This window comes from Aquarana catesbeiana, linkage group LG04 (assembly GCF_042186555.1).
Source record: "Aquarana catesbeiana isolate 2022-GZ linkage group LG04, ASM4218655v1, whole genome shotgun sequence".
NCBI lineage: Eukaryota > Metazoa > Chordata > Amphibia > Anura > Ranidae > Aquarana > Aquarana catesbeiana.
In genome coordinates this window covers 109,715,992-109,743,697 of record NC_133327.1, presented here as the reverse complement: position 1 = coordinate 109,743,697, position 27,706 = coordinate 109,715,992, and the positions used below count along the sequence as shown (strand labels likewise).

Sequence of the window (27,706 nt, the reverse complement as noted above, 5' to 3'; positions counted from 1 at the left end):
CAAAATGCAAGTTCACCCAGTGTAGAGACAGAACTTCAAAGTAGTTAAAGCTGTTAAGGATGTCCTTAAATTACTAACCCAAAAAACACACTCTCTGAGCATGCCCAGAAACATCCAAGTGCTGTTCACACACAGAAAGCTGAAAAAAAAAATCAAAGTCCGTGAGCATGCCCAGACCAACCCAAATGCATTTCACACACCAAAAGGCACAGGAAAAAAATCAAAGTCCCTGAGCATGCCTAGACCAACCCAAATGCAGCTAGCACAAAATAAGCCACCCCCTGTCCAAAATTAAGCACATCAGCCAGCATGCTACAAAATTACAGATGGGACAAACACCCCTCGGTCCAGGGGGGCAAACAAAGAGCCTAACATGGGCAAAAGTTATACAACAAATACCATTGCAGTCTATGGGAACTATTTGTTAATTTTGCTAGTCCCCACTTGGCTGGCTTATCTTCTAGTTATTGGCCTTAAAATGGGTATGGTGGTGCAGGTCCCATCCTGAGAAACATATATCATTGTCTTCAATTTGGACAAACCCAAAAACGAAGGGGGTTGTAACTTGGGGGGGCTTACTCTGCCTGTAAAGTGGTGATCTGTAGCATGTATCCAAAATGCTGCTTCAAAGATGTACGGCTTTAGAGAAAACTTACAAATCTACATTGCAGCTGCAAGATTTTAACCCAAAACAAAACATAGCCTGCCCCCCCTCAATACATACAAGGCAATTTGGGTATGTTAAGGCTTAAAATGAGAACCCCCATGTGAAAAATACCACTAACAAACTAAAAAAAGTTTGTGCTCCACCCACACACTAACAAACCCCTAGCCAGACACACAGCAAGCCAGCCCATGAAAGGGGGTGGATGCTTGGGGGCAGGAGGGGCTCGGGCACCCCAAAAGTCAACCACCTTGTTCCCAAATTCAGGGAGACAAGGGCCTCTTCCACACAACCCTTGGCTGGGGTTGTGGGGGGCTTTACGGAATGTGGAAAGCCCCTTTAAACTAGTGGGTACAAGGTGCTTTGTGGTTGGTATTGGTCTGAGCCCAACATGCCTCGAAGGCAGCCAGCTATGTTGAGTGCATGTGGCCTTTTATGGTTCAGGAGGGGGTTGGGCGATCGCTCTTCTTGCCCCTTTCCTAGCTGGCCCTTTTGTATGCTCAGAAAAAGGATGTGGTTTGGATTGGTGAAAGCAGCTCACAGCCTTTTGAGAATGGAGTGGAGTGTGGAGTTCCCCTTTAAAAGCAAAAGTTAGCCCATGGAAATCCAAGGGGTTAGAGGGGGGAGACAAGAGCATTGGAGAAAGGAGTGTGGATCTTCCCTGAAAAAGCAAAAGCTAGCCCAAAGAAATCATATGCATTAGAAGGGGGAGACAAGAGCATTGGAGAATGGAGTGTGGAGTTCCCCTTTAAAAGCAAAAGCTAGCCCAAGGAAATCATATGCATTAGAGGGGGAAGGTTAAATGCCCTTTTAGGAGGAGCTAGAGGAGCGAGAGTTTTTTTACATAATTTTAACAAGGTGCATGTCACATGTTGGCAACGTGACATGCTAACATGACCTGTGTGCAAATCTCCTTTAAAAAATACATAAAGGTGAACCAGCGTAAAAAAAGTAAAAATTCAAGTTTAGAGATGCGCCCGTTAAACCCCCTGCAATTGCATTTGCGTTGCTTGATATTTACTAAGATTTTGGCAGTGCAGTGAAAAAACGCATTTGAACGAGCGCAAGAGCCGCTTGCGCATGTGCAGTGCTTACATTGATCTCACACAGTTCTAAACGTACTTGCAGGCACAGCAGGCTTTCTCTGAAAAAGTTACTTTCTTATTCTATTTTGGGCATATTTGTTACTTTATTACTAGCAGTTGTTACTAAACTTCCTCACATCACCCCACATCACCCCATAATATTGGCACCTCCATTTTCTGTTAATATTGAATTGAAGATGCCGTGGGCCATGTCCATAATGGCGCACAGATTGCATTCTCCCGTGAGCCCAGATCGCTATAGTAAATGGGGGATCCACGCTCTGTTCTTGGTGCACCATTTCGTTAATATGAAAATGTGTGTTGTGCTTCACCGTACGCCTCTTCTGATGGAGCACGGCTTTTGTAAATCAGCCCCATTAATTGCATAATCACCCATTCATATTACACGAGTTGTAAGTGACCACCATACTCATTATCCCTACTTGTGTTTTTCAGTGTTAACTGTATAGATTTGGCTGTTTTCTTCCTTGCTGCAAGGCATTTTGCACATCTCAAATATAAAAAGAACTTTTAAAAGAATCTTGACATGAAAAGCTCATTGCCATCAATAAATATATACTCTTTTCAATTATTTCCATGGAAATATATAAAGCACACCTGTGGTTTATAAATAATATGCTGGAAGAGAGGACGGAAGGAAGGGTAGGCTGTGCCTTACTCTTTTTTTAATATGAAGATTTTTGGAGTTTTGGAAAGGTACTCTTCTCTAGAATGAAGCAATGCAGAAATTGTTTTCTCTTTACAACTTCATGCTGCCATTATAGAGTAATCAGCAGTTGAACTTCTTAAGTATTGTTGTGCCTTTTATTTAAATCTTAAACTATAATACAGAAAGCTGCGGGACATAAGAAGTTCTAATACTTCTCTGACATGTAACATATTCATCCAGGCACTGACAAATTCAGTGGAAATATGTTACATAGGTAATTAGGTTTGAAAAAAAAAGATTAATAATCAAGTTCAACCTCTCACAGCTCCTGCAGCATTGTTTCAGAGAAAGGCAAAGCGAGCCAAAACGGGGCAACCGCCCTCCCTCCCACCCCACCCCTCCCTGAGGAAACAAGGAAAAATATTTAACTGATTATTAACAGTATTTCTAAGTCGTTCTCCAACTCCGATTGCCCTGTTCTGTGTGAATAATGCAATATTATTGTTCCTTTGTCCTAGATACATAACATTAAAGTGACACTAAACACTGGTTTAAAAAATTTTATTCCAGTATGCATTCTTAACTAAAAAAAAATACTTCCTATTGTTCACAGCCTCCTCCAAATCTCCAAAATCCATTTTGCTGCTGTGATCTGACTTCCTGTTAGAGGGTGGCTACATTCATTCTTCATTGTTACACTTATGTAAGACTGTAGCCACCCTCTCTTGCTCATAACTAAGATGGACTAGGGACTATGGAGTGCATAGAGCAGAGCAAATAACCACAACAAATGTGCATTGCTCGTTCTAAACAAACGGGAGTAAGGGGAAAAAAGGAGATGTTCTGAAGCTCATAAATGATGTTAGAAAGAAACAGAAAACAGAGAAAGAATGAAAAATAAAGTACAGGGCCATTAAATCAGAACTTAAATGAGAGCACCAAATCAGAGCACCAAAAACTGAAAATGCTATTTAATTAATTATTAATATTCACAGCAAACTCAGAAATAACTTTGAATCACTTCAGATTTTTCATGTGGCATTTACTTCCTGGAATCCATCTGCCCTTAGGTCAGGCATGCAGGTAGGACATGTGCTTAGCTGAGAAAGCCTCTCCTTTCTTCCTTCACATGAAAGAAAAAAATGCCTGTAAAGACTCCTGGGTGTATGACATAATTTTGGCCTAGCCTGGAAACCATAAAGCAACTAAAAAAAATAAAAAGATTTAAAACAATTAGATATAAAATACCTTCCTATTTATTTACTAAGGCTAGCAGCATAAGGCTTAATTGAGAGTTTAAGGTTCTCCTTTAAGTATTTGCTGTGTATAGATATTTTTTTGAGAATAAGAATATTGTTTAGTGTCACTTTAAAGTGTATCAAAACTCAAGAATAAAAATGTAAGACATTTTTGTTTTCAGTCCTTAGTTGCATTGGCTACATTATTTTTCATCATCATTTTTATCAAGCTTTTTTTCTCTTTATTTTCACTTGGTGATTCTACCATAAATGCTCTTCATGTCCCAGGTAGGGATGAGCTTCGAGTTCGAGTCAAACTCATGTTCGACTCGAACATCGGCTGTTCGCCGGTTCACCGAACAGCGAACAATTTGGGGTGTTCGCGGCAAATTCGAAAGCCGCGGAACACCCTTTAAAAGTGCTAAATTTAAAGGCTTATATGCATGGTATTGTCATAAAAAGTGTTTGGGGACCTGGGTCCTGCCCCAGGGGACATGGATAAATGCAAAAAAAAAGTTTTAATAACAGCCGTTTTTTCGGGAACAGTGATTTTAATAATGCTTAAAGTGAAACAATAAAAGTGTAATATTCCTTTAAATTTCCTACCTGGGGGTGTCTATAGTGTGCCTGTAAAGGGGCGCATGTTTCCCGTGTTTAGAACAGTCTGACAGCAAAATGACATTTCAAAGGAAAAAATGTAATTTAAAACTTCTCGCGGCTATTAATGAATTGTAGGTCCAATACACATAAAAGTTAATTGATAAAAACGGCATGGGATTTCCCCACAGGGGAACCCCGAACCAAGATTTAAAAAAAAATGATGTGGGGGTCCTCCTAAATTCCATACCAGACCCTTCAGGTCTGGTATGGATATTAAGGGGAACCCCGTGCCAAAATGTTAAAAAAAAATGGTGTGAGGGTCCCCCTCAAAATCCATACCAGACCTGATTTTAAGGGGAACCCCGCACCAAGAGAGCGCCCCCCCTTCTAAACCGTACTAGGCCACATGCCCTCAACATTGGGAGGATGCTTTGTGGTCCCCCCCCAAAGCACCTTGTCCCCATGTTGATGGGGACAAGAGCCTCATCCCCACAACCCTTGCCCGGTGGTTGTGGGGGTCTGCGGGTGGGGGGCTTATCTGAATCTGGAAGCCCCCTTTAACAAGGAAACCCCAGATCCCGCCCCCCCTGTGTGAAATGGTAAGGGGTACCATTTCACAAAAATGTGTCAAAAATGTTAAAAATGACAAGAGACAGTTTTTGACAATTCCTTTATTTAGTCTTCTTCTTTCCATCTTCTTACTTCTATCTTCTTTCTTCTATCTTCCTTCGTTTTTTTCCTCCATCTTCTTCTTCCTCTGGTTCTTCCTCCAATCATCTGCTTCTTGCTCCGGTGTTCTCGTCCGGCATCTTCCTCCACGGTGTCTTCTTCCCTTCTTCATTCTCAGGCCGCTCCGCATCCATGATGGGAGGCTCCCGCTGTGTGACGCTTTTCGTCTTCTGACGCTTCTTAAATAATGGAGGGCGGGGCCACCTAGTGACCCCACCCCCCCTCTGACGCACGGGGACTTGATGGGGACTTCCCTATGGGTTTCACCCTGACGTCAGAGGGGGTGAGGTCACCCAGTTACGTAACGGGTGACCCCACCCCCTCTGACATCACAGGGAACCCATAGGAAAGTCCCCGTCAAGTCCCTGTGCATCAGAGGGGGGCAGGGTCACCGGGCAAGGGTTGTGGGGATGGGGACAAGGTGCTTTGGGGGTGACCCTAAAGCACCCTCCCAATTTTGAGGGCATGTGACCTGGTACTGTTCAGGAGGGGGGCGCTGTCTCGTCCCCCCCTCTTTTCCTGCGGCCTGCCAGGTTGCATGCTCGGATAAGGGTCTGGTATGGATTTTTGGGGGGACCCCGCGCCATTTTTTAAAAAAAATTTTGGCGCGGGATTCCACTTAAAATCCATACCAGACCTAAAGGGTCTGGTATGGATTTTGAGGGGGACCCCCACACCATTTTTTTAAAAATTTTGGCCCGGGGTTCCCCTTAATATCCATACCAGACCCGAAGGGCCTGGTATGGAATTTAGGGGGACCCCCCACGCCATTTTTTTTTTAAATCTTGGTTCGGGTTTCCCCTGTGGGGAAATCCCATGCCGTTTTTATCAATGAACTTTTATATTGTTGGACCGGGACACGGGAAACAGGCGCCCCTTTACAGGCATACTATAGACACCCCCCAGGTACGAAATATTACACTTTTATTGTTTCATTTTAAGCATTATTAAAATCACTGCTCCCGAAAAAACGTCAGTTTTTAAAACTTTTTTTTGCATTGATCCATGTCCCCTGGGGCAGGACACAGGTCCCCAAACACTTTTTATGACAATAACTTGCATACAAGCCTTTAAAATTAGCACTTTTGATTATTTATGTTCGAGTCCCATAGACTTTAACGGTGTTCATAAATTTTTTGCCTGTTCGCATGTTCTGGTGCAAACCGAACAGGGGGCTCTTCGGCTCATCCCTAGTCCCAGGGTGACAATGCTCACTCATCGTACTGTGTCTATGAAGTTCTGTTGTACACAAGTCGATCTATCTACTGGGTGCACATATATTGATTGAAATTTGGCTGAGTTTTAATCCATGTATGGCCAGCTTAGGTCAGGAAGTGTGTTAAGCCTAAAAAACCCCTCTCACAGAAAGCTGGGAACAATCAGCTTACTTTATTTTTTCCAGGAATGATTTTTTTTCATCCAGGGTTGACAAGTACTTTTTCCACTTATCAAACTGATATAACAAAATTATATCACTGATATATTTAACTGATCAAAGGAAGCAAATAAGAGAAATTTGTGATTAGAAACAGAATAGTGATGGCAGAAAAAGATCAAGTAGTCCATCGAGTCTGCCCGTTTATATATATAATTTTTTTTTTCGTTAACTTTTTTGTATAGTATAGATCTATGTTTGTCCCAAGTAAGGATGAGCCGAACATCCCCCAGTTCGGTTTGCACCAGAACATCCGAAAAGGCAAAAAATTTGGACGAACAAACTAACACCGTTAAAGTCTATGGGACACGAACATGAAAAATCAAAAGTGCTCATTTTAAAGGCTTATATGCAAGTTATTGCCATAAAAAGTGTTTGGGGACCTGGGTCCTGCCCCAGGGCACATATATCAATGCAAAAAAAGTTTCAAAAACTGCAGTTTTTTCGGGAGCAGTGATTTTAATAATGCTTAAAGTGAAACAATAAAAATGAAATATTCCTTTAAATATCGTGCCTGGGAGGTGTCTATAATATGCCTGTAAGTTGGCGCAGTTTTCCCATGTTTAGAACAGTACCACAGCAAAATGATTTTCTAAAGGAAAAAGTCATTTAAAACTGATCGCAGCTGTAATGAACTGTCGGGTCTTGGCAATATAGATAAAACTCATTGAAAAAAACTGCATGGTTTCCCCACCCCAGTCCATTACCAGGCCCTTTGGGTCTGGTATGAATATTAAGGGGCACCCCGAACCAAATTTTTTTTTTTTAAATGCGTGGGGGTCCCCCCAAAATCCATACCAGGCCCTTATCCAAGCACGCAACTTGGCAGGCCGCAGGAAAAGAGGGGAGGACTAGAGAGCGCCCCCCCTCCTGAACCATACCAGGCCACATGCCCTCAACATGGGGAGGGTGCTTTGGAGTAGCCCCCCAAAGCACCTTGTCCTCATGTTGATGGGGAGAAGGGCCTCATCCCCACAACCCTTGCCTGGGGGTTGTGGGGGTATGTGGGCAGGGGGCTTATCGGAATCTGGAAGCCCCCTTTAACAAGGGAACTCCAGATCCCGCCCCCCATGTGAACTGGTAAAGGGTACATTGTACCCCTACCATTTCACAAAAAAGTGTCAAAAATAGTAAAAAAGACACAAGACACTTAGGGACAAGTCCTTTATTAAAAGATAAAAAAAAAAAAATAAAAATGTCCCATTGATGTCCATTCTTCTTCTACCCTGAAGGGTCTGGTATGGATTTTGGGTGGACACCTACGCCATTTTTTTTATTCTTGGTTCAGGGTTCCCCTTAATATTCATACCAGACCCAAAGGGCCTGGTAATGGACTGGGGGGGCCATGCCGTTTTTTTCAATGAGTTTTGTCTATATTGCCGAGACCTGACAATTCATTACAGCCGCGATCAGTTTTAAATTACTTTTTTCCTTTAGAAATGTCATTTTGCTGAGGTACTGTTCTAAACACAGGAAAACTGCTCCATTTTACAAGCATACTATAGAAACCCCCCAGGCACAATATTTAAAGGAATATTTCATTTTTATTGTTTCACTTTAAGCATTACTGCTCCCGAAAAAAACGGACGGTTTTAAAACTTTTTTTGCATTGATACATGTCCCCTGGGGCAGGACCCGGGTTCCCAAACACTATAACTTGCATATAAGCCTTTAACTTGAGCACTTTTGATTTTTCATGTTAGTGTCCCATAGACTTTAACGGTGTTCCGCGGCTTTCGCCACGGACACTGCATATTGTTCGGTGTTCGCCCGAACAACCAAAGTTCACCCATCCCTAGTCCCAAGTATGTTTGAAGCTATTTACTGTTGACTGTCTCACTACCTCTGCTGGAAGTTTATTCCAAGCGTCAACTCTCCTTTCAGTAAAAGGGGAGAGAGCAAGGAGAGTGAACCAAGTGATTGAACTAAGTGATCAAGTGATCATTAGTTCAAGTGATTGAACTAATGAAGACCAGAGGGTGATGAGTAGTGGGAGTGAACACCAGGAACACCCTCCTCACCAGTATGGGTCCTTCTGGTTTATCCTCCAACACTGTCTACCTTCAGTCACCCACTATCACCCTCCTCACTAGCACGGGTTTCTTTGCCCCACCTTCTCATTATCTCATGTTCAGCCGCCCATGGCACCCCCACAACCTTGTCTTTATTTCACTTTCCACAGCAGTGATTCCCATGGTCCGTTGTCCACTCAGTAGGCATCCTGTCCTTGTTGTCCCTGGTTGGGCCGCCTGCCACGGCCCCCGTTTGGTGGTAACTCCGGGTACTCTTGGTGCCTCACCACCGCATCACCAGCCACTGAACTCTAGTTAGTAAGTATGCACCTTGGTGCCAGTGGGGTTGTCATCTAACCCATGTTTAGGTCTACAATTACCATTTATCATCTCCTGATGAGTGGCGTATGAGCCACGAAATGCGTAGAGATTTTTAATGCCGTGTCTTTACCTACCTACACCCATTTTAAGTTATTGTACAATGTCTACCTCGTCAGGTCCAGTGAGGCCATAGGTCCTGCAGGCTTTACCTCATATTGACGATTTCATCTAATCTGGTTTGGGTTGAACCACGGAATTTTGTTATGGTCTCCATTGAGACATCATTGCCATTTAAATTATTTACTGCTTTTTATCATGTCTATCTTCTGATCTCTTATTCTAGCGGTTACATTTTTTGTTACCATTATGGCTATTGTTATTATTGTGTTATGTACTTGATATCAATTATTATGTATGTTTACATTACCACATCAATAAAATTCCTCTTGTTCAACCTAATTATCCTTTGCTACCCGATGCTTCAATTAAAGTCCCACTCTCCTTGCTCTCTCCCCTTCGACTCAATAGGGATGGAAATACATGGCTCCACTGAGTTATGTTTTTGTCCCATAGGGATGGAAATACATACCTTACCAGGTTTTGGCTTCCTAAAAGTCCCTAGATAATCATTTTTCCTTGTCTCCTTTCAGTAAAATAATACTTTCTAAGATTAGTTTTGAACTTTCCTCCAGTTAGTTTGAGGTCATGTCCCAGTGTTCTTGATTTTTGTTTCATATTGAAAAAATTGCCTCGGCCTGAACCTTATTTAAAGGTTTCAATCATGTCTTCCTTTTCCCTTCTTTCCTACAGATTGTACATATTAGGTTTCTGAAGTCGCTCTCAATGAGTTTTATCCCCCAGAACTTTCACCTTTTTTGTTACCCGTCTCTTGACGCACTCCATTTTATCAATATATTTTTGTAATTGAGGTCTCCAGAACTGGACACAGTCTTCTTAATGAGGTCTCACTAAAGATCTATATAGCCCTCTAATGATGCATCCTAGAATTCTACTCACTTTTTCCCCCTGCCTGGTCACACTGTTTGCCCATTTTGAAATAATGTGAAATAAGTACCCCCAAATCTTTTTGCTCTGTAGTGCTGGCCAACACTGTTCTTTTTACCTAGGTGCATTATTTTGCATTTAGAAACATTGAACTGCAGTCTCCACTACTTTGACCAATCTTCCAGCAATGTCAAATCATGTTCCATGTTATAGACACCTCCTGGGATATCAACCCTATTACACACCTTTGTATCATCAGCAAAAAGACATACCTTATCCAACAAACCTTTAGTTATATTAGTGTTTACGTATACATTACATTTATCTTTAATCTAACCACCCGTTATTTTTCAGCCAATGAACTGTCCCATGTCCAAGTACTTTTTCTTGATGACATGTTACACTCAGTTCATAACTCTTGTAGAAAATGTCCCTGTGTGTACTAAACACCATTAGCCCACATATAACTCTTGCAATGGCTACGCTATAGTTACTCTGCTATAGCTACTCTATAGTTAAAGACTTATGAGATTTATGTGTTAATCAATTGCAGTAATTTTCTGTGGTGCTGAAGGGAAGAGACAAAGCTATGCTAAACCAGGTACAAGTGGCACTTGATGTGCTTGTAAAACCTTGTCACTTTACCTCCTTGTGCCTGTCACACTAGACTTAATTCTATAACAGGCTGACTGTGACATGCAAAAAAGAACATTCTGGGCAATTCAATGAAGCACTGCCATGACTTTTTTAGTGATAATTTCCTTTAGAACTACTTTCATCTAATTGAGACAAGCATTTGGACCAGTTTTATTAACTATCAACACATGTGAACCGGTAATGGAAAATGTGTGTGTCAGGGAAATAGCCTGAATCAGACGTACTCCTGTGTGTATTGGCGTACGCAGATGCGCTGCTGCGTGAAAGGGCGTACGCAGGTGAGCAACAACGCTACTGGACGTACGCATATGCGCGAAGGTGCAGATACGCAATGGTGCCTCCTGGCCTATATAAACCTGCTGCTGAGACCTGTGCATTGCTGGATTATCCTCAGCTCCCCTGTGTTCCTGTGCTCCTGTGTTTAATGATCTTTGACCTCCCATTACCGACCCAGCTTGCTTAACCCGTTATCCTGATCTCCTGGTTTGACCTCTGGCTTGTACTACTGACCCCGCTCTTGTCCATGTATGACTCCGGCTTGTTCCAGTTCTGCTAGCTGAATCTCACATTGACCGATTTACCGTGCATGACCCCCAGCCTGGCTCCTGGTTCTGATTTCTGGATTGTCCATCTGCCAAGTTCACCTGGTATTCCAAAAGTACACCTACCCTACAGTGCATCTTGCTTGTTCCAGCAACCTTCCGGTGATCAGCTCATCAAACCACAGCAACTGGCAAACCATGCTTCTTTGGGCACTGCACTCCCTGTACCACTTCCAAGGGTGCACTGCACTTAGCCACAAGGGGAGCCCTCTCAGCACCTCGGCCACACAACTGGTACGTGACAGTGTGCCACTCTGACTACAAGGGAAAGCAATCCTGTGTTTACCACTTTGAGTGCAGGCCAAGGAAAGCGCTCGTTTCAGCTGCAAACAACTGTTGAGCAAAGGATGGGTACCATGAAGCCGCAGATCAGTGCAGACCCACTGATATTGGAATGAATGGCAGTGGTGGGTCTGCATTGTTATCAACACATGTGCCAAATTTTCAAACTAACGGTAGTTATGGCCAGCTCTGGGCTGGTGTACAAAGGTACACCAGTACTCAGAATTGGGCATGTCTGTGCTAGGAAGCCTGCCAGTGTGACAGGTATAGTGGCCAGGAAGGGAACAGGGGAGTATCAACATTCCAACCAGTGCTGGACTCTACCAGATTCATGTACTTCTCTCTGAGTCGCACTTGTATTGGGCACAAACATCGACGATTTTAGTGTGGTGGCCCAACAGAATTATAAAGGACTTCTGAAAAGCCCTTGTTTACTGTAAAAATAGAACTAAATACAACACTTTTTTTTTCATTTTAAATATATTAATAGATTGGGTTATAAACACTTTTTCTTCACCTGGGTCACCAAAACTTGTGTTCCCTTTGGAAGATTTCCCCTCTAAATCTGTTCTGGCAACAGCCTAAAATTTGTGATTTTCTTTAATCTTCTGTGATAATGGTAAAGAGAGTCAGTCTCTATAATGTTGACACAGACAGCAGTAAAAAAAAAAAAAGTTGTAATTCCTTCCCACTTTATCAAAAAAAAAAAAAAAAAAACATTTGCCTTTAGTTATACCATAAATGACCCATAGCTTTTAAAAAGAAAATTTAGACATGTTCAGCATCAGCACTGACTCTCAAAGGTATCTTTTAAAGAAGAATTCCAGGTATGACTATATTATACATAGTTACATTGATCCAGCTTGGACCAATGCAACTGTGTATATACCATACTTGGCTGATCGTACTGGAAGCTGGAAATCACTATAGTAGACACCACTACACCAGTGATATCACTTGCTTCCAAGTCCCTTGCTGAGGGACTCCCCTGATGCATTGTAAACACATGAGATTGGCCACTTGGCACAGGTGCCATTTCGAAAGTGCTTTGAATTTTCAGAAAAAATCCGAAGCATTTTCCGACTGGATGAGGTGGAGCGTGTGACGTCACCACTCTGCCTCTCTGTCTTGTCTAATCAGATAATGGTTTCCATTCAATCAGAAAATGCAAAGCATTCTCTAAATGGTGCCTGTGCTGAGCAGCTAACCTATTATGTTCAGTAAGCAGGAGGGCAGCTGCTTGGTCCAAGACCCAGGAGCAAGTGGAGATCACAGGAGTAGTTATGTCTACATCAGTGATTTACAGCTTTCAGGTGTATTTGCCAGTAATGGTATATGCATATACAGTAAATGTTACATTGGTTCAAGCTTTGACACAATTAGCAATATTGAGATGTCTCTACCAAGCCAGAAAACGAGTTGCCCAGAAATGGTTGTCTCCTTCACCTGCTACTCATGAAGAGTGGTTAAGAGGGACTAACAACATGATAATAAGGGAAAAGTCAACATATGTAAGGAGGGGGTGTGTGGGTATATTCAAAAAGATATGGAAATCATGGATTGAAATGACTAGATAAATAACAGGCCTTGAAAATATTAGTGATATCTGAAAATATTTCAAGATGGAAATGTCTGGGTTAAGTTGGGTCTTTTTTTGGGGGGGGGGGTTTGGGGGTGAAAGAAAGAATTGATGTAGTATTGCATTATGCCCCATACACACGATTGGATTTTCCGACAACAAAACCGTGGATTTTTTTCTGAAGGATATTGGCTCAAACTTGTCTTGCATACACGCGGTCACACAAATGTTGGCCCAAAATTCCAAACGTGAGAACGCGGTGACGTACAACATGTACGACGAGCCGAGAAAAAGGAAGTTCAATAACTAGTGCGGCTCCTTCTGCTTTATTCCGAGCATGTGTGAACTTTTGTGAGACGGACTTGTGTACACAAGATTGGACTTTCCGACAACAAGTTTTGTTGTCAGAAAATTTGAGAACCTGCTCTCAAACATTTGGGTGCGGAAATTCCGACAGCAAATGTTCAATGGAGCATACACACGGTCGGACTTTCCGACAACAAGCTCACATCAAACATTTACCATCGGAAAATCCGACCGTGTGTACGCGGCATAATGCCCCGTACACACGATAGGATTTTCCAACAACAAAGTCCATGTTTTTTTTCCTGACGGATGTTAGCTCAAATATGTCTTGCATACACACGGTCACACAAAGTTGGTCGGAAATTCCGAACGTCAAGAACGCGGTGACGTACCTACGACGAGCCGAGAAAAATGAAGTTCAATAGCCAGTGCGGCTCTTCTGCTTGATTCCGAGAATGCTTGGCACTTTGTGCATCAGAATTGTGTACACACAATCGGAATTTCCGACAACGGATTTTGTTGTCAGAAAATTTGAGAACCAGCTCTCAAATTTTGTGTGACGGAAATTCCGATGGAAAATGTCGATGGAGCCTACATACGGTCGGAATTTACGACAACAAGCTCCCATCAAACATTTTCTGTCGGAAAATCCTATCGTGTGTACGGAGCATAACTGTAATGGGGCGTACACACGGTCGGACTTTTCAGCTACAAAAGTCCGACAGCCTGTCCGACAGACTTTCGACGGACTTTCGACGGACTTGCGGCGGACTTTCTAACGAACAGACTTGCCTACACACGATCACACAAAAGTCCGTCGAATTCTTACGTGATGACGTACACCGGACTAAAATAAGGAAGTTGATAGCCAGTAGCCAATAGCTGCCCTAGCGTGGGTTTTTGTCCGTCAGACTAGCATACAGACGAGCGGATTTTTCGACCGGACTCTAGTCCGTCGGAAAGATTTGAAGCATGTTTCAAATCTAAAGTCCGTCGGATTTGAGGCTGAAAAAGTCAGTTGAAAGTCCGGAGAAGCCCACACACGATCGGATTACCAGCCAGCTTTAGTCCGTCAGCGTCCGTTGGACTTTTGTAGACGAAAAGTCCGACCGTGTGTACGCGGCATAACAATTTTGTATGTATTAATAACAAATGTGAATTAAGAAAATTTTGTTTAAGAAAAAAGGATTTAATACCAAGCTGGACTAATGTAATTATGTATAGTATAGCCATGCATGCAATTCTACTTTAAAGTTGTAGGAAAGTAGAAGGGTCAGCCACAGCAACGAATCACTCCATAGCTCTAATTTATAAAGCACCAATAGTTTGCTCAGTGACTTACTAAAGGGAGACAGTAGAGTTACAAAACAATTTAATACAAGAGAGTTATGATTTAAACCAGCTGACAATTAAACTGGCTCTTTTAAACAGTTAATTTGGGACTTTTGTACTTTATAGACTGTGTTATATTGAAGAATGTATTGTAGAATACACCCCACCTTTACTTCCTTCCACTTGCTGGAATTTTCCTAACTCTAGTCAACATTTATAACCCTTTTCATGAAAGTACAATGTTGCTTCAAGCAAATTTTTTTTTGAAGCCGTCTGTAAACAAAGGTGCACGGCCCCTCTGCTCTTTCTCTGATGCACTGCTATATACAGAAGTGTGCTTTGAAATCCTTACAATATACACTATAATTGTAAGTGTTGTCATGAAAGCAGGCTTCACAGGAACTTTTTAGTGAGTTAATTTGACAGTCAGTGGAGAGTGCACATTCCATTATGTTGTGAATGTGCTTAGGTTGCAGATCTCACTGCACTTTGTCAGCCATTAGTCACAGACTTCTAACACGTTTATGATCTGATGCTTTAGCAGCCCCCTTGATGTAATACATTGTATTCAAATTGTTAATGTTGTAAATCGTACACGCTTAAATAATAGTTCATAATACAATTAGGATTCTTTTTTCAAAGCCGGTGGACTGAATCTATTTAGCCCTTTTACATTCTGTTGTGCAAATAATACAAGCTAGGACGTTATCTCTATCCCAATTATTAATGATGGCTGCAATTAGTTAGTTCAGCATGCAGCAGATGGAACAAAACATGCTAAATATTCTATGGTTCCAATGACACTTACTGGGAAGGATTCAATAATAAAAAAGAAAATAACCATAAAGTACAGTAGCCCTCTTTTTTTGGGGGGGGGGGGTATTAAGAAATTACCCTCCCCAAATAGAATAAGCCTATAAGTAGATAAGAGAACAAGAACCTTTGCTAAATCATTTAGAAGAGTGGGTTTGTTAATAGTTGGCAAACGTGGCAGTGCCTCCACCCAGGACAAGGCCTCTGTGAACAGAAGGCATTCCCTTCCTGGAAAATAACCAGTAATCTAATAACGATAATTAAAAGCAGAAGAACTAGGGTTGTTGGCTCAAATCCCAACTACGGCACTACCTGCACAGAGGCTGCATGTTCTTCCTGTGCCTGTATGGGTTTTCTCTGGGTACTCCGCTTTACCCAAAAGGAGTTCCAAACCTGCCCGCTGTAAATATAACAAAAAAAGGTTTTGGATGAAATGGGGATTTAAATGGAGGCAATGAGAAAAAAAAAGGGAGAAGGGCTCAGGAATATTGTCTAACACTAAGCCAAGCACCACGGATCAATGCCAATCAAATAAAAAAAAAAACTTGGAGTGTATAAAAAGAGTGGTAAGAACATGTGATGCTAATATAGTATATAGTATATAGTATATAGTAATGTAGTATTACCTCTGTATACAGTACATCACTTGAAGATAGGGTCAAGTTTTGGAAGCCACATTGAATAAAGTACATTCTAGTATTGGAGAGAGGGTGGTCAACTAAATTATTCAAAGGGATAGAAAATCTGACTTACAGTTAAAGATTAATTAAAAAATTTAAATTAGGTATCCTTGAAAAAGAGATGCCTTAGAGGAAACTTAATTATCAAGTTTAAATATATCCAAGGCCAGTATAAAGATTTTGGAAAATCACTTTTCTCAGAGTGTAAATTGGAAGCTGCTGCAAGTCTGTTAAATGCTGCCTCTTTTCCTGACTGGAGGACATCTAGCATCATCCAGCTCTTCCTGCCCAGCCTTACTATCCCTGAGCTACCCCTTTCATATATTGGATTTCAGTCTTTCATGAAAGCTCTGCATCACATGTGATACCAAAGGCAGTCTGCATGCAAAATATGCCTACCTAGTAACGCACCCTGTATCGCTTGCAGTCCTAACACTACTAAATTTATGAGCATCTCCATAATGGAAGCACATGCATTCTAATGGATAGATAAGGGGCAGGTGGGCCTGGAGGTAGCCCAGTCCTCATTAAAGGTACAGGGGCACATTGGACACCCAGGGTGCTGTAATGTTTTCAGGAAGCTATGGAGAGTACCCTGTTGGCCTCGTCTACCAGCCATGATCTGCTTTCTTTGCTTATAGAAGCACATAGACCCAGTGATGGCACCATGTCTAGAATAGAATATGCACTAAGAATGGAAATGTTTTATTTAAAAATGTAACTGGCGGGGCGTGGCCTGGACCAGCATGGCGTGAGGAACACTGACTGAGAGCCCAAAATCCGTATCCATCATTCTTGGGGTAATAATCACCGCAAACATCGACTTACCTAACCTGCCAGCAGTGGGAAAGTATAGGGAGGATGTCTCCTACAAAAAAAGCCACGGACACGGCCGATAAAAACTCGCAAAATACCGCCTGCAAGATAAGACGGCCGCAGAGGAAAATGGCGCCGACCAGCCCGCTCCGTCGGACTCAGCAGCAGATGACACCGCCCGCGTCCTGGAAGCGATCTCGGATTGCAAGAGCACCCTTACATGTAAGATAGAGGAGGTGAAGGTGGATGTGTCGCTAATCCGACAGGACCTGCAGAAATTAAGAGAAAGGGTCACCGAGGTGGATACACGAATCAGCCAGGTGGAGGACGACATACCGCCATTGCAGATAACAACGGAAAGATTACAGCACCAACTGAGCGCGGTACTTATGAAGCAGGACGACATGGAAAATAGACTGAGGAGGTGCGGGACTACCAGAGAGTGCGGAAGGTGCTGACCCCCCCTCATCTTTGGAGAACCTGTTAATATCCACCTTTGGCCGGGCTGAATTTTCCACCTCATTCGTGGTGGAGAGAGCACATAGATTGGCTTCCAAACCTCCCCCCCAAGGTGCACCTCCTAGAACATTCATTGCCAAACTACTCAACTACCGTGACCGTGATGCTGTCCTCCGCCTCACCAGGCTAAAAGGCAACATTCCTTTTAAAAGTGGAGAGGTCAAAGTCTTTCCAGACTTCTCGGCGGAAGTTCAGAAGAAGCGCACGCAATTTACAGAAGCCAAACGACAGCTGTGGATCCGCCATTACACGTACGCAATGCTCCTCCCGGCCAGATTGCGTGTGGTCGGTGAGGACAGAGCTCATTTCTACGCCAGAAGTGGTATTCGAGTGGATGGAGAACAGAGCAGCACCGGACCGAGCACACTCCTAGGAACTAAGATGACCGATATTGCCACAAGCTGTCCCTGACGTCTGAATGAAACACCGGCACTACCCCGTATACCGAGACATACCGGGCTTTGCTTCATCAAGGTACTGTGCCATGTAGGTTCACGTGGAGACAGCCCCTACCTCACCAGTGAACTTACTCCTATTCACTATGCCCTGCTATACTTCCCCCATTTTATTCCTTTCCAATCACAAGTATGACACATCATCTGGCATACGCCTTTGTCCCCTATATTCATAACATCCCTCATGGATGATTGACGCTCTTGGCGAGCAGAAGCCCTTCATGATTTCCAGAAGGTACTCTCCAGTGTACACATCTGCATACCTTTCACCATCATACCATCCTGGATGTCATGTTTTGGGAGTCAAGTCCCTCATGTTATTGCTCGCTCTTCAGCGATTTATTGTCCCCCTAGGTACAGGATTCCCAGCGGATCCTGTTTTCACAGGAAATTCATGTAATGTTCGCCAAAAGGCGCAAGTTTTGTTTCCCTGGAATGTTCAGGAACAGCAGCCTGCCCCTGTGTTATGTGGGAAAGGATGTCTGCCTGTGCAGCCCAGCGTGTTAATCTACAAGTTGGAAAAGTTTTGTTGTTTTGTTACACTACAATCTAATAGAGATAGGAGGAGTTCTCATTGCAGATACCTGGTTTATGTACTGATATACATATGTTTTCATATGCTTCTTACTAGAAAATTTGCAGATTCAGGTTCCGATATGAAAAATTGCGGATCCTGACTCTGCTGCCTGGGCCGCGATGGGCGGAGATGCACGCCCTCCTGTATTGCGGGGTGGGGCGAGGCGGCTGCTCCGCGGCCGAGGTGGCGAGCTCACAGATAAACAAACTCAAATATGGTTTCTAGGTTGAAATGTGTTACGTGGAACGTGTGAGGTATAAGAGCTAGACCAAAAAGAAATGCGGCCTTATCTATCCTCAAAAATATGCGGGCTGAGATAATAGCCCTAACAGAGACCCATCTTACCGGTCAACTGATGCCAACACTTAAGAAACCCTGGGTGGGGTGGCTGTATCATGCTCCATACACCTCTAATTCTAGAGGAGTCGCATTATTAGTGGCAAAAACAGTACAGTTTGTTTTACTGACGCTTAAATCAGATACACAGGGCAGATTCCTATTTTTGCACGCCAAGCTAATCGGCTTGAAATACTTATCCTGGCAGTCTATTTACCTCCTCCGTTCCACTTTAACGTTCTACATGAAGGCCTGGCTTTTATAGCACAATATCCTACTGTCCCGGTGTTGTGAATGGGAGACTTTAAGGGATCTAGATAGAATGACTACACAGCCTTCTAGTACTCCCTCCCCACAGCACACTAGATTCTGTAGATTACTCAGCGAGATGGCCCTGGTGGACACATGGAGATATCGTCACCCGCAAGATAAGGCCTTTTCCTGCTTTTCAACGTCACATAACTCAATGTCTAGGATAGATCTTATTTTACTATCCCGCTCCCTTCTTTCTATGCTGGAGGACGTGGGTTTCTACCCTCGTACATTATCAGACCATGCTCCATATTGGGTTATGCTCAAACTTGATTCCCCGCCTAGTACTTACACATGGAAACTCAACCCCTTCTGGTTATCGGTGGTACCCGGAATAGATGAGATTGGGATTGAATGGGACATATTTTTCCAAAATAACAGAGACTCAGCGCCTCTCGAAATAGTATGGGATTCTTTTAAATCCCACGCCCGCATGACGCTTGCCCAACGCATAAATAAATATAAGAAAACATCTTCTCACGCAATCCATCAGGCAGAACGGGCCCTGACAACTATAGAGAGGGAATTTACATCTAAACCCACTTCCTCTAATGCCGATCAACTAAAACAACAAACCCGTATAGTATCCAATCTACACTTTGAAAAAGCGGAGAGGAACATTTTCTACACCAAACAGAGGCTGTATGAATGTGGGGAAATGACGGGGCGCCTCCTGGCGTATTTGGCTCATATAGATCTCAGACCACCCACGGTGGTATCCCTCAGGGGCACTAATGGAGAAATGATTACTGAACCCGATAGAGTTGCAGGAGAATTTCGTTCTTATTTTTTATCACTCTACACCTCCACGGTTGATAATGACAGTGGAGATGCGGGGGCACTATTAGCAAATATAGAATTACCTACATTATCCCAAACACAGATTGAAATGCTGGAGGCCCCAATCTCTACAGATGACATTATTGAAGCGATATCTCATCTTAAAACATACATAGATAACATTGTCCCTAGATTGCATGAATTATATTCCCATATGTTTAAATCTCGCTCTATCCCTCATTCTATGACTGAAGCTTATATAGTGCTCATACCCAAACCTGGTAAAAATTTAGAAATTCCGGAATCATATCGTCCCATATCACTTCTTCAGCTAGACATAAAGATCTTGGCCAAGATCCTGGCACTACGTCTGAATAAAGTAACCCTTACCCTAATCCACCCGGATCAAACGGGATTTATGCCCACAAAAAACACGGCCCATAACCTTCGCAGATTACATATGAATATACAAGCTCAACATGACCAGATGGGATCCAGAGTCGTGGTGTCCTTGGATACCGCCAAGGCATTCGACTCCGTTGAGTGGACCTATCTATGGCAATGCTTAGCTAAATTCGGTTTCGGACCGAAATTCATTAGATGGATTCAACTAATGTATCAAAATCCCAGTGCCGGGGTCTTGGTTAACGGGAGAGTCTCGGACGCCTTCCCCCTCTCAAGGGGGACGCGCCAGGGGTGCCCGCTATCTCCTCTACTTTATGCCCTCGCGGTGGAGCCCCTTGTGGCTTCACTGAGATCTCACCCGGGTATCATGGGTCTGCGAAAAGGTGAACTAGTAGAGACAATTAGTCTATACGCAGATGATATGCTGCTGTATTTATCAGATTCGGGCCCCTCTTTGAAAACAGCACTAGAGACCATACAAACATTTGGGAAATACTCGGGTCTTAAAATAAATTGGGACAAATCCCAAATCCTCCCTATAGACATAGGTGCACCCACGCAAGACCAAGCTTCTTCCCCCCTTACGATAGTTAGCAGCATGAAATACTTGGGGATCAATGTCACCCGCACTCCCGCAGAATACACCAAACAGAATATAGAGCCTCTGCTCACAATCTTGAAAAATAAAACCCAGATCTGGGCTAAACTCCCCTTGGGGGTTATGGGTCGTGTGAACCTTATAAAGATGATCTTGCTCCCCAAGTTCCTTTATGACTTTTGGCACGCCCCGATATACCTGCCACTCAGGATCTTTAAAACAATAGAAAAAATTCTTAACTCATTTGTGTGGGGAAAGGCTCGCCATAAACTATCTTGGCAAGTATTAAAAAATCCCACGGACCTAGGTGGCACAGCCTTACCTGATTTCAACCTATACTATCTGGCGGCACAACTATCACACTTTTACTACATAGACAAATGCGACAAAGAACGTTATATGACCCTACTATGTTCCCAATATATCCGCCTTTACTCCCACCCATTTCAAGTCATCTTTAGAGACCCTGCAGATCCTCGGGCGTTGGGGGGAAAATGTCCAGGTCTAATATCCACCCATTGCAAAGTGTGGGCAGTAATAAGACGCAGATTAACTGCTCCTCATACATACTCAGACACACCACTTTGGGACAACCCAGGATTAAAAGAACTATTATCTCTGCCAGACCATGGAATATGGGTTGCTCGAGGGGTGATGATTCTCTCAGATGTTTATAGGGACAACATATTGAAATCATTCCAACAACTTAAAGATGAATTTACTCTCCCTAACTCCATGCATTTCAGATACCTCCAGCTTCGCCATGCTCTTCAGGTCCAGTTTCACAATAACCCTCCTAATTTAGAACAATTGGATATCCTCAATATTATCAAGGGGCAAGATCCCTCTAAACTTATCTCAATATTTTACATCTCTTTACTTCAGCCTACGGCTGTGAAAATTGCTTCTGGACTTAGGGACCGATGGGCTGGAGATGTGGGGGAGCTGGAGGATGATGAATGGGAAGATGCGTTGGACAATTGCAAGACCGTGTCCACCAGACTCTCCGATCGCCTTACTCAACTTTACATTTTACATAGGTCATACTTGACTCCAGCCCGAATGATTAGATTCAAACCCAATCATAGTCCTCTTTGCCCCAGATGTGACAGCCCCTCTAGCTCCTTTTTTCATCTCCTATGGTCATGCCCGATTATACAGGATTACTGGTCTCACATAGTACGATTCATACATGATGAAATGGGATCCCCTCTTAAATTATGCCCCAAGAAATGCATACTGGGAATATTCCCAGACTCAGACAAATTCCATGTCATATTTCTCAAGGAAACATTGTTTATAGCCAGATTACTCATAGCTAGCAAATGGCTGAAGATGGACCCACCAACACTCCAGGAATGGATAGCTGCCGTTAACAATGTCTTACCATATAAGAAAGAAATATATGCTCATAGGGGCTGCCCATCCAAATATGGGAAAATATGGGACTCCTGGTTAAACAATGCAGCCACATGCAACACACTTACAGAATAGATTACAGTAGGATAGCCATTTATTATATGCAATGATACGGTGACAAACCACCCTTCAACACAAATTGTAACCATGTGTCTAGCAACTACAAATAACTATCTGCATATGTTTTGTTAATGTTGACCATAAAGGTCGTGATAGATATATTCTGTACTTTAATCAACGTTATGTATCCATACTTATGTCGATGTGTTATATAATCTGTAAATGTGTACTCTTCAAAAAATAAACAACAACTTTTATCTGTAAAAAAAAAAAAAAAAATGTAACTGGCATGTTGATGATAAGGAAAACGATGAACCAGGAAATGTTCAACTTTAAGTGTCATAGGTGTGTTTGCTGTAAATGCCTTCTAAATATATGTGATGGAGGCTCACCTCCAGACTGCAGACTGCCATAATCACAACTAAATCCTGGAAAAAGACCATTGTCTCCAACCCCCCAGGCCCTTTAATGTGCTTCACTAATTTTACAAATACATTGATTGCTATTCTTTGATTTCAGTGTCTACTTTTTCATACAACTGATGAACAGAACCAAAGCAGACATAGCTGCTCTTACATTTTTTATGGTTACTTCTATCTATTATAAATTTTGCTGCCCCTGATCATCTAACAAATATTTTTTACATTTAAGTCCTTAACATTGTATTTAAACATGAAGTTTGTATATCATTTTCTTTATAGCAAATTTTCCTATGTTTTGCAATAAATCCCAATATATTCATAGTCCTTTAATAGAATGGAGGAATATAGACATTGAGTTGGTTTACTAAAGGAAAATACACTGTTCACTTTACAAATGAAGTTTCCTCAGAGCTCACTATACAAGGTGACACTTCCGTTTTACAAAGAATAACCAATCATATGTAAATTTTAAAAAAAAAGAGCATTTTTGCTTGCTCGTGATTGGATGATAGAAGTCAGCTTTACTACATTCAATTATCTCACAATATAACCTTGTAAGAAATAATGCCTGTATCTGAAGTATTAAACTATTTATATTATTTTACTTCTTTTATTTTATAATATATGTAATTCTATATATATTTTCTTTTCAGTCCAAAACATATGTGTGCAATAGTCAAGGAGAAGTTGTTTGTTTCACTGTTGACTTTGTAACAGGATTTACCTGCTTCGACAGCAAATCAAAGGTAAGAAAACAAATGTGATTTGTGAGAATTCTGATGCAACATAAAATCAAGGTCAGAAAAACAAGTGGAGTCTTTTGATGCATTGTTTTCTTTTCTTTTATGCCTAACCTCCCCACTATATCTCTGTTTTGCAGATAAAATGACAAAAAATAGAAAAATGGTATATGTTAAAACAAAATGTTGCCCTCATTTAAAAAAATATGAAAGCAGAAAAGATTTTTATTGAAGAAAATAAAGGTTTTTTACCTTCCTGTTTGCAAGATAATTTAGAATGTACATTGCTCAGCTCAGTGTACATTCTTGCCATGCCTCGATGCCAGGATAAGTGAACTCCTGTGTGCATTCGCAGGAGTTACTTTATCCTGGGCCAATCAAGATGTCCAAAGATGCCAAACCCCAGAAGAAGACCTGGGGAAGATGTTGATGCAGACGACGGAGCTCACTGATGCAGCATCACTTGAGCGGAGGTGAGTATTGAAAATTTTATTTGCAATTTCCAGTAGAATTAATGCTGTATGTGCATTCCTAGGACACGCTGGCTATGCCAGAATTACTAACTAACATGCGCATGTGCAGGGTGGCACCCAATCCCCCCCCCCCGGATAACCAATCCTTTCCCCCCCTGGACAATCAAGAGGTTCAAAACTCGGCTCCCAGGAGTAGTCTAGGGAGAAGATGACAGCTACCAGTGACGGAAGAAACCATTGCATCGTTGGAAGGTGCAATGAGCTTTTTCCAGAGTTTAGTTGCACTTTAAAACAGATCGGAATTAAATTTGAAAGATATGGGACTTTAACCCTTTTACTGCCAAGTCCATCTGTCGTACAGACCTACAGAAGTGCCCGTATGTGGTTAAGTCAGTACGGCGTACAGACCTCATTTCTCCCTTTCCTATAAGCTTATGGTCACTTCAATGACCATAAGCTTTTATCAGAATTGTTCAGCAGACTCTGCTGAACAATTATATAACTCTGATTAGCGGATTACATCCCGCTGATCAGAGTTATTAACCCTTATTGTGACCACCCCCCTCCACCCATGCCACCACTTCCCTGTTCCCTGCCTTTCCACCCCGCCGCACCCTTCCATCTAAAACTGCCCCCCACTCTCCTCTCCTATCCCCTTCACCCCCAGCACTATTTACCCCCTCCACCTGATCCAACCCCCCCTGCAAACTTGCTCCCCGCAGCCACCATCATTAGCCGGCATGCCTCCTCTTCAACTCCTGCCGACTTCAGGTGCTACATAGGGCTTGTGGGGATCCAGATGTGTCCCCGCGCCAGTCATATCACCCCCTAAACTGCCCCCGCACCCCGATCCATGGTTGCTCCGAGCAGCATCTCTACTTCCCCTCTCGCCGCCTGCAGCTTCTCCCTGCACTGATCTCCATGATCTGTCAGGCTTGGGTGCGTGGTTTAGGGGGAGCGGTGTGGGTGGGGGTGAAGTTGGGGCTTGGGGGCGTTTAGTAAACATGTGTTTATTAAGCTCCCCCCTGTTGAAGGGTGGGTGCATGCAGCAATCACTACTGATCGCTTCTATACGCCAACTGACACTGACAGCTGATATATTGTAACCTCGAGTGTTACAATGTATCAGACTGTCATTTTCTTAATGAATGCAATCTCTATAGATTCCTCATTCATTCAAGAAAAGGGATCTTCAACCCCTTTCTCTGTCTCAAAAAAGAGATATGGGGATGTGTTTAGACCTCTGATATTTCACCAAAGACCCCCCCCCAAAAAAAAAAAAAATAAATAAATAAAAAAGTGACTGTAAAAAAAAAAGTAAAATAAAAAAACAAACATAGTAAGACCCCCCAGGTCCACCCGCACCCAATCCACGGATACCTCAGCTTCTCCTCCCGGCCAATCCGATCCGTCCTGATTGGCCAGGAGGAGAAGCCGGAAGAAAATAGTGAATATTAATTCGCTATTGTCACAAGTGGGTGGGTTTAGGGTGCAATGCTCTGTGACCAGAGACCAACCTTTTTCAAGCCAATTAGAGCCTCAGGCTCTAATCATGTAGCTTATACAAATGTATGAGTCTGGCGTCCTGCAGGGGGGCGGCACCCCAGCGCCCTTAATGGATCGGCCGCTCCTGGTAAGACCTCTTTTACATGGAGTGGACTCTGTCAAGCAGATCTACCTGCTCAGCGGGGGATCTGTCTGCTGATCCCCACTGAGCAGGTGGATGACTGGTCCGTGTATGCTCAGCTGATGCAGAGTGGACACAGCTCGCTATTCTCTATGGGACGGTCAGATGGAAACGGACCACCTACCCCTTTCCAGCGGATGCCATCAGATCCGATGTGCTAGATGGATGGGGAATGTAATCACCATCCATCTGTTTTTAGCGGACTGGATCGGATGCAGGCGGGTGTAAACGGACACATGTCCATTTACATCAGTCTCTCCATAGAGAACAATGGGTGGTCCGATTGGGCCCGCCTGAAAAACAGACAGGCAGACCCGATCCGTGTGCTTGTGTGAAAGGGACCGAAGGCCTTGTTCACACAGGGCATACACAGCGTACCTTTACAGGGATGCACGGGTGTTCCCATTGATGTCATTTGGAATGTAGCACCTGCACAAACAGAGCCGTTGCTCCCAATTTTACATCCATTAAGGTCCGCATGCATGTCCCTGAGCTCACACTGTCTGCATTCAGGGTCATGTACCCACACCCACACAGATGTCAGATTGGGAACAGCAGCTATGCCTGTGCAGCCTTTGCATCGGAATTGACATAAATGGGACTGCCTGTACGGGGATGCACAGAACAACATCCCTCCTGCGGGTAAACATGGCCCTCCATGGGCGTACACTTTAGTATGCCACATGTGAACAATGGTTTAGTACTAATTTAGCAGGAATTTTGTAAGTTACGTTGTGTTTATGTGCAATATTAACGATTTTAGTGTATTTTTAGTGAAAATAGCGATATGATAAATTTTTAGTGAAAATAGCGATATGATGGGGTATTTTCAAATTCTGAAAGCTGTAATTGAAAAATGAAAACCTACAGATTTTTAGTGAATTTTTTGGGTACGTTCGATTTTCACCATTTTGCAAAAAGGTGCAATGTAAAAATGTTTACTTTTTGTTATGTATTAACTCCATATAGATTAAGCTTTTATATATAGTAGGAATTTAGCAGGAATTTTGTAAAATTAGCTGTGTTTTTATCTGCTAATAATGGTTTTAGTGTATTTTTTGCAAGTATATTGGTTTGATAAACATTTGCGCAAATACCAAGGGGTCTAAAAAATCAGTAGCACCTTCTTTTTATTCTAGAGGTCATATGCTTTCAGAAAATATATGGTTTTGGGGGTCTTTCATAAATTCTGAAAGCGGTAGGGAAAAATGAATACCTTCAGATTTTTAGAGATTTACACTTTTGCATCTGTTCAATTTTTACCATTTCGCAATTTAAAAGTTACAAATATTTGTTATTTATTAACTCAATACAGGTTTAGCTTTTTTTTATTTAGTAGGAATTTTGAAAAATTTGCTGTGTTTTTATCTGCTAATAATGGTTTTAGTGTATTTTTTGCAAATGTATTGGTTTGATAAACATTTGCGAAAATACCGCGGGGTCTAAAAAATCAGTAGCACCTTCTTTTTATTTTACTGATCATGTGCTTTCAGAAAATATATGGTTTAGGGGGGTCTTTCACAAATTCTGAAAGCTATAAGTGAAAAATAACAAAGCAAAGGAAAAAAATGCAAAAATGGTCTGGCCACCTGAGTGTACAAAATGGAGCACAGGGTCTGGCAGCGAAAGGGTTAAAACTATCATAAAATTTACAACAAAATTTAAACATATTTTAAATTGGTTATTCCAAGTTTAAAAGACACATGTCAATATGTAGAGATATAAAGTCATATTGCACAATACTGCACTAAAACAAATCATAAACATCATCATCTTAACCTATATCCCTCCCTATTAGGGAGAAAAGAGAGAGGATTGGGAAGGCTGTGTTAGCTACTTTCTTGGACCAAGGGGCCACATCTTCAGGAGAAAGTAGGGGTCCTGTCTGAAATAGCACAAATATATTTGTATATTTATAAAATACCATACAGAGGAACATAAATGTCTCCAAATAATTCATAGAAGTATACTGTATGCTACCATAGTACATTGATCTCTTGTTGCAATACTAACTGCCAGGCCCTTCCAGGTTAAATGACATCTGGTCTCATTCAATCCACTCGCTGTGATTCGAGGCTAATAATGCCTAGTAGGGAT

At 42.4% G+C, this 27,706-nt stretch overlaps 1 protein-coding gene across 3 annotated transcripts in view; it reads left to right on the top strand.

Moving 5' to 3' along the window:
* SNTG2 (syntrophin gamma 2) overlaps window positions 1–27,706 on the top strand; it is an 827,232-nt gene that overhangs the window by 750,629 nt on the left and 48,897 nt on the right. For all 3 annotated transcript variants that reach the window (XM_073625453.1, XM_073625452.1, XM_073625454.1), the window contains exon 15: window positions 23,363–23,455. In XM_073625453.1, the coding sequence (XP_073481554.1) occupies window positions 23,363–23,455 (93 nt within the window). The remainder of the gene's footprint in view (window positions 1–23,362; window positions 23,456–27,706) is intronic.